The 8,688-nt window shown below is 39.5% G+C and overlaps 1 protein-coding gene across 1 annotated transcript in view; it reads right to left on the reverse strand.

Moving 5' to 3' along the window:
• The window catches only part of PDIL5-2 (PDI-like 5-2), a 70,268-nt gene extending 62,437 nt beyond the window's left edge, over nt 1-7,831 (reverse strand). The window contains exons 1-3 of the mRNA XM_010248004.3: nt 7,534-7,831; nt 4,748-4,851; nt 4,096-4,466 (exon numbers count right to left, since the gene is read on the reverse strand). Coding sequence (XP_010246306.1) covers nt 4,096-4,466; nt 4,748-4,851; nt 7,534-7,746 — 688 coding nt within the window. The 5' untranslated portion in view covers nt 7,747-7,831. The remainder of the gene's footprint in view (nt 1-4,095; nt 4,467-4,747; nt 4,852-7,533) is intronic.
• Nucleotides 7,832-8,688: the final 857 nt, after the last annotated feature.

The following is an 8,688-nucleotide window of genomic DNA, read 5'->3' on the forward strand; positions in this document are numbered from 1 at the left end:
AGGCAAAGGCTCCCATGTTAGACAGTTTTGTATGCCCTTAGCTTCAATCAGAATGAAGTACTTTATGAGTTTATTGTAAATGAATAAAAGTGCATATTTGATTCATGTTCCCTTGGTATATTTGTGTATTACCCTTAAACTGGACACTTAATGAGACTCGTGTTAGTTTAGAATGTTCACAGCCAGTGGGTCGGTCTGGGGAGACCTATCTTGACAAGGCTGACACTGTGGTGCCACCAAGTCGGTTGGGGTGGCCTGTCTCAGCTGCCAGGGTGAGACCCTAGGCACATACAGTATAGGATTAATTGAATATTTGAACTGGACCAGATTTTCAGTATTGCCCTAGACCTTGGAGATTGATGGGCAAAACTGGAAAATTACACCCGACCCCTAGACTCGATTATGATACTACACTAGGTGTCGGATTGGGCTGTCTTTGATGTGCCAATCAGTGAGATCCTTAGCGGGGGTCAAAACCTGGGTATGTTGGGACAGTTCGGGAATTCATCTGAGTGGGTGATCATAGTGACAGGATCAGCCCCTTTGTCGGACAAAGGTAATGATCGGGGATGCACTCTCACTGATGGAAACCAACACTGCCGGCAGCCGATTTCAACCGTTGAGATTTGTTTTGCAAAGTATATTTTATATGAGATATAAAAGTATATATATATTATGGTTTCTCAAATGTTTGCAAAAAGGTTTTAATTCCCGGGATCCATATAAGTGGAGAGTGCAACACTGTTCCTTGCAGCCGAGGGAAAGGTCCTCTCTTGTCGGGCAATGTGTGATCATTATGGGCTGAGAGGTTGAGTGTAAGACCATTAAGGATAATACCTGATGGGCTAATCTTGCATCTGCCCACAGTCCCTGGGTGTTATAAGGTGGCTTGGCCCAAGGACCACTTAGGATAAGTGTTGGGCCCATAGAGCCCATTCGATGGGTTTCAGGGGGCAGTGTATTCGGCCAGGCCTTGTAACAAAGGCTGGGCCGAACCCATGTGGCTGATGTGTAGATCAATGCTTGGGTCACACGCCATACAAGGAAGCCCAACTGGGCAGCAATTAGGAAGGTTAAGTGAGCACATAAGCTTAATGGGCCTAAAGCCCATTTCGAATTGGGCTATTCATTTAGTTAATTAAAGGGGCGAATTCTGAGATGGATTAGCAGATAGGATAGGGTCTTCACCCTATCCACTCAGAGAGTCCAAATCTGAATGTGATTCAGATTTAGAAACCTCCTAATGAGATTAGGAGAAAGCTAATCTAATCTACAGATAAGATAAGGGTTTATCCCTATCACCTAAAGAGAAGTCTTATCCAAATATGATTTGGATAAGCTGCTCCTAATTGGATTAGGAGCTGATCTTTTAGGTTAACAAAAGAAGGGGGCGGCAGCCTAAGAGACAAGACATCAGATTTTCTTTAGTGCTGAAATCAAGAAGAGAGAATTCTGCACCCTGCGAATACTCTCTTGCCGCCTCCCTGTTCTTGCCGCCCTGTTTGCCAGTTCGATCTCCAGTTGTGGGAGAAGTCAAGATTGGATCTTGACATCAGTTCTTTGAGAAAGGAATGAAAGGAAGCTGTGCTCACGTACCATTCTACTGATTCTTGCGAAGGACAGAGTTCTTGGGGAAGAACACTGCTAATATGGCTCCATCCTGCACTGCGCCATCTTCAGTGGGAGCAGTCTTTGGATCCTTCCTTGGGCGTGAACACCTTCGTTGGGAGATATTACTTCTTCGTATCAGGTATAATTCTCTCCTACTCCCTTTTGTTCAGATCTGGTTCAGTTTAAGGTTCAAGAATGATCCTTGAAAATATGATTTTCTAAATAGGGAATGTGATTCCCAGTTGAAGGGAGAGAAAAATTTTTGAAATTCGCCCCTTATTCCGCAATCTTTGGGCGTCCACGGGATGGATCTCTCATCCCCTTCATCCCACGCACAGATTGCTTGATAATATCCTAGGCCGACTCAACCAGCTCGACCAAGACCAAAAACCGGTTCATCTTCCAAGGCCTTAGCAGAATCGGGCCTCCTTTGATTAAATATGAAATTTGGGCCCATTGTAATAGATGACATGACTTTGTCCCTAAAGGCCTCTGCATAAGTCTTATTGCCCCTCACACGAACTCCAATTACCGACGCTATTGAGCTGTTAACCTTTGTAATCAGGGGCCTTCTAGCTAGCCTTCTTGGAGACTCTTGAAAAACCACTAACGTCTGGTCTCTAGTAAATGGCAATTGGCTATCTCTCTCCTCTCCACGTGTAACCCATCAATCGAGGAATCCATCGCCTTCTTCCTTGGAGCAACTTCTCCATTGTGATGATTCAACTCCCAGAAGAACCCACACCTTAAGCCAGACATGATCGACAAGAATTTTTATGCACCTGGGATCTTCTTCACGTTCAAGCCCTTCAATTCTAACTCTCACAGCATGAAGGTCACAAAGACTGAAAGCAACCAAAGCTCCACCCAGGGATTGGATTAATTTTTCCAAGACTTCAACCTTCCAGTAATTGAATGGAAGCCCAACTAACTGAAGCTCCAGAAAACTTTCAGAAATAATTTTTTGATTGCACGACACATGCCACCTCTCCACCCTAAAACTGCCGACTGGAGAATCTACAAACTCAGTACTTGGAGTCATGATCTCTTCACCAATGCCAAATAGCACAGCCTTTGAATCGTCAAAAGGTTTAAACATCACAGTTTCTTTTAAGTTGAATTTCTCCATGACCCACTCCCATGAAACTTCCCCAATCTGTAACTTCTTTGGCTGATATCAGAATCACAATCTTCTTCCGATCTCCTTTCTCAACATCTAAGAACAATTTTTTACTTCACAGGGTGTGTCATTTCCCGCTTGCCCACAAAGGCAGGGAATGTCCTAGCACAGTCTTAACCATGCATGATTGTATGGCGAGCTTCCTCTATAAATAGAGGATTTAAACTCTTGCTTAGGACTTTCTAACACTCCATATCTCTTGATGCCCTGTTCAATCCTTGGCTCTACACTCAAAGCTTCATCTCTTTCTCCAGGACTGGTATCCCTCAATTCCTTCCAACCCCAACCTTCAGAGCTCCTACACTAACCTTATCCTGTCAGCTTACACAGGAAACGGTTACTTATGGGCATTTCAAACCTAACAAACTTGCCCAAGCTTGACCAAGCCCACCCAAGCTCAAACCAGCCCAAGTTTGTTAAATTTAGCTAGAGTTAGGTTTGGGTTGGCTAACTCAGGATTTGACTTCAGGTTGGGCTAAGTCCAAGCTCAAGGTCCAGGTCTTAGGATTCAACCTATGTTAGCACTAAACCTGGCCAACCTGTCCAAGGTTTTTTGATATCTTCTGAAGGGCTACACAACAGGGGGTAGCCCATCCCCCAACCCATAGGCCCCCAAACCTAGGTGCAGGCGAGATTTGACCCCAAGTCTCTGCTATGACCAGCAGGAGACCTTACCAACCAGCTGGTTGGCACCTTGCGCCAACCTGCCCAAGTTTTTCTTTTATGAAGAATCAAGAAAAAATTTCATTAAAAGGAAAAAGAGGCTCGTTTTGTGGGGTGCACTTCAACTGCACTTGTTTCTCTCACCCAACTTGTTGCTATATCTTGGTGAATTAACTTTGAATTTGATGTTGAATAGGTTATTTACCATATTGTAGGTTATACTTAAGACATTTAGTGCTTAAACAGTTTAGCCTATGTAGGACTTAAATGTATAAGGTTATAACCTTGAAAACGTGATACTCTAACCAATTGAGCTAGTAGGCTTTTTGAAGTATTTTCTTTACTCAAGAATTTAAGTTTGCATATTCTTGTACATTAAAGGTTTGCTTTTCAAAAGTGGCCACTCACTTTGTTCAATTGTGTGCCCCACCTTGAATACAAAGCATTACTAGTGCTACTATAAAATTTTAAACACAAAAAGCTCCATAGAAATTCAATTTTAAAAGAGCCATAGCGAATTGCTTCACCTCTTATGACATCAGTGATGCTAGAGCATTGTTAAAGTTGGGCAACATGAATTCTTTTACTAAAATGAATATAGATGAAACAATAGTTGATAGTAATCTGCACATAAAATTTACCTTCAAAAGGGCCATAGAAAATGCTTCGCTCATTATAGCTTGGATGAAAAGAGACTAATGCAGGAACCTTGTCAAAATCATAAGTTACCATAGCTTCTTCTGAGAAACCTTTTGCCACAGAAAACCAAGCTTTCTTCTTATACTTGATGGCAAATTCAGATATTATGGATTCATTCAAGCCAAAGCCAATATATATAGGAAAATGTGTTCCAGCTGTTTCAACAAAGTTACGAATGGCAACATCTGACTCAAGAAGAGAGACATCAGGAGCAACAAACTTCTTTAGGAATCGAACAAGCAAATCGGCTTTTCTTGGGCCAGTGTATTCTAGAGGGGTACCATGCATAAAGAGCTTCAATGTAGGAAATCCACTGCAGCACAGAAGTTCCTTGGTATTGAGTGTAATGTTAGACTACTTGGAAGTATTATAGGTACTGATTTGAAAATGCAATAACAAATATCATAGGTGAGCATATTTACTGCTAAGACATCAAAAACATTAAATATATACTCTAAAAGCAACAACCTACCACTCTAGACAGTGAAAATCTAGGGCCTAAATATCTGGTAATGAACAGTTTTTTATCAATAACCATAAATAATAATTTATCTTCAAAAATGCACAGAAAAAGATAAAGTAAAAGAAGTATACTCAATTTCATATTTTGAAGCAAGGCGTCTAAACTTGTCAGCATTTATTTTTGCTATCACAATGGGCTGGTCCAATCCAGCAAGTACAGGTGCAGCTGCATCCAACTGCAATGCCACAGTTAAACTTGTCATACCTATAGCATCAGAATTCATAATATGGTTACAAGGAAAAAGAACTGCACATGCCAATTAAGAAAAGGAAATGGATGGAAGAGATTCTACAAATATCTGAACAGGAAGGAGCAAAGTAGCATTCAACAATACCATTTACAGAGGAACACAAAGAGAGCTTTACCTGGGCTAGAACTTAAAATGCCCCAGTGGGCAGAAAAAAGACAATCTCACAATTAAGAAATTTTCCCTCAGGAAACCAATTAAAAAAAAAATCTCCCAATAGGTTATGTCCTAGTAAGAAACCATGCCCGCTGAAAACTGCATACAGTAGGCATAAATATGTTTTATATTCTCTAAAATGATGAATTTGATCTCTATTTGGAGTTAACAGGAAGGTATTATTGTAGAGAAAGAGGAACTTCATAAATGGGAGAACCATATGTGTGTATTCTGTTTTACTATAGCATACTTTGATTTCTTTATATCCGTATTTCTGTTTCCTTTGTACATGTTATTCAGTCCCTATGAGGGACTTACATGTAATTGTAAATATGGCTGATACTAAGAATAATTGATTCCTTGGGGTGGGGGTCAACAGTGGGAGGCATCTCATATGTACTGCTTGAATACCTCTTCTGTCTATCAACTTTAAGTTAATCAATTGAACCTAGGGTAGATCTATCTGCCTAGGTTTACAATTATACCCTATCAACCCACACACTGAACCCAAACCCCTTTCCCATGAAAAAGAGCACCATTTGTTTTTATTATTTGAATAATAAAATGTCAGTGCAGAGCACAAGCTCCTTCATGGGTTCAAGAAAAGTTGGAGGAAATTTGTTGGAGAATTATTCAAGAAGCATCAAACTAAAGAAATTCGCAAAGGAACAAATATGATAATTTCATCATCATCCAAGATCCCAACAATTCAGGGTCAACTCTAAGAATCCTAATCTACAATTTCATTAAGCCAAACCACAAAAATGGTGAACTTCCATTTCAGTGAGATATTAGCCAAATCAAAGCACTTTTGCGAGTTTTTGCAGAAAGCAACTAAGCACAGAAACTGATAATGTAAAGTAAGATTCAGTTAGGAAACAGGCAAATGAAATCATCTAACCAGGGTCTCAGAGAAGAATACCAAAGGTCCAATTGTCTACAAAACATCTATTTATGAATGTTTCAGAAAAATAGAAACGACCCAATAAACAACATACTGAGAGCATGTAGGTGCTTCCTTTTGTAGATGACTAACAATCTTATAAAAAGGTAAGGAAATAAAAAGATAAGTGAAGTGCAATCATCTCAACTGCCATGTGGGATGGAAAGATTCAAAAATCTTGAAGGAGGCTAGGCATAAGTAATAAAACAATAATCCAAAACAAACCAACAAGCTCCTACCCTTACGCCACTAAAATACAATCCTTCTAACCTACCTCTGGCAAGACTATATGATAGAGGATTGGCAAATATGGGGACTCATGTGAACAAGATTGACATTTTGGTGGACAAATTTCCAGCAGATCCAGGGCACCATGAAAGAAAAGCTAACTATGCTTGTCTTTTCCTTTGGCTTACTGCCCTGTAAGTTTAATAAGGGAATATGTATAATTCCCATTAACTAAGATGATTTCTACCGCCCCTAAGATCCCAATCATTTTTATCTATTACTATTTTGGATAGGTAACTACTCATATATTATATTTCATTAATTTAACATTAAGAACACAAAACTTGTTCCTGGTGAAATCAAATCCTTAGTTCCTTACCCCTGCCTTCATACTTAGATATCTTTTATTCCATTATATTTAAAATGTCTATGGAGCCTTACTTAATCAAAAAAAAAAGGAGAAGAAAATAAAAATAGAAAAGAAAAAATGTTGATGGAGCCTTGTATTCTCCAAAAGAACCCCAATGTTGATGCCAAATTACGGTCTCTGCTTTCAGCTACTCCCCTTATGCTGAACCTAATTGGAAAGATTGTGGAATCTTTTAGACAGAAGGCATGTCACCTTTTCGTTCCCTTGCCCAAATTCTTCTTACATGTACCTACTCTGCCGCTTGACCATCTCCAACTTAACTTGGTTTACTTCATTCTTGAACAAAATTGAGTACTAAACCAGAAAAGGCTCCATCTTTTTTCCATGGGTTCTTCATGGAGGCGAGGCATCTACTTCCTCCCGCTTGATGTAATATAATAAAAACATGGTGCACCTATCCCTAAAGACTAAAAGTAAATCATGGCTTTTTCAAGATCTACCAAAACAGTTACCATTACATGTCACACTTAATGGTCTAAAGCACAAATTTTCATGTGCCTAAACCCTCTTGCATATTACGTGTGCATGGTTTGATTACTCAAATGTAATTACTATTTTTCATCAAAAGCAGAAAATATTCACATGTTTCAGCAACGCAAGAATCAATTTTCATGTGGAATGGATTCCAGGAGTACGTAATTTTATTATCGCATATCCAATGCAACCATCAAGCAAGGAATAGAATAAAAAGAACCTAAAGGTTTCCATGTTAGGTAATGGTAGAAACTAGCCAAGTCTCGTTACAACCCAGATCATTATGAGATCTAAACTACTAAATATTTAGTTAGAAATGAAATATTTTGAGATGGGTATGAGAAAAAATTAAATTTTGAAGTCGAAAAACCAAAAACACCTCGGGAGAGAGCCTCTTGCAGTGTCCACACCAAGGAGCATAGAAATCGACAAGGATAAAATCGAAAGCTGAGATAGCTGAGTCGAAATTTGACTCGTTCAATTCCAACACGGACCCATCTGCTTTGAACTGCTGACAAGAGACGAAAGGGTTGATCAATTGGAAAGAGAAGACCAAAGCAAGCAGAAAAACGGAGAGAAACGAAATATTCATTCTCGATCAGATCGATTCACCAATAGAAACCAGTATAACTAAAGCAGCAAGCTGTGCTTCGTTTTAGTTCGTACGAGAAAACTCATCATCTAATTTAATTTTGAGTAAATCTATTCCACCACCCGTAAGTTCTAGAAAATGAAAACTTACCCCTACCGTCACGACAATTGACTAATTCTATCCCCCTATCGTTACGACGCTATCACATTTCGTTTGACTGTTATAACTTCTTAATCACAATTTTGACCTGACTGTGAATTCAGATGACCCAAGTCCTTTGGTGGAGTTCGTTTGTGCTGAAAAAATCGTTAAACTCGCCGAAGTAAAAAAGTAGGGAGGTATTCAATTACACTTTTCAAACATCTAAAATTCTTGATTTTCATAGGAGGCATTCAATAATACTTTTTAGACGTCTAAAATATTTGATTTCCATACATAATACGCATTTTGGGTTTAAGTATATCTGATTAGAAGATCTGAACCACTAATTTAAATCTAAAATGGTAAGAACTCACCCAGAAGCTTAAGGCATTAAAACACTGATTTATGTTTTAAATGCCCCTAAATATTCCAAAAATGACCAATGTTACCCCTTAATATATCCATTTTCGAACCCTAACGTTGACGCCCCTCTCAAACAAAAAATGGCTCTTCTTGTTTTGGTTGATTGGTTTCTATCGATGCTCAGAATAGGCCAAGGACAATACTATCAATTCGCTCCTAAGTTGAGGGGTTGCTAAGTGGTCTAAGGTCTGAGGTGGCCGAGGACTACTAGGCTGGTCCTGCAAGGAGTGAAGGGAGGAGGACGTTAGAGGCCCCGAATCGGTACTTGAGGTGGATGCTTTGACGCTCAAGTTAGTACTAGAAGGTGGTATGGGGTGGACGAGATCTGAGGTGTGAGCATTCAGACAAGGTGACAATGAAGAATAGGAGATCTTGAGT

This window comes from Nelumbo nucifera, chromosome 1, assembly GCF_055504915.1.
Source record: "Nelumbo nucifera cultivar China Antique chromosome 1, China Antique-T2T, whole genome shotgun sequence".
Lineage (NCBI taxonomy): Eukaryota > Viridiplantae > Streptophyta > Magnoliopsida > Proteales > Nelumbonaceae > Nelumbo > Nelumbo nucifera.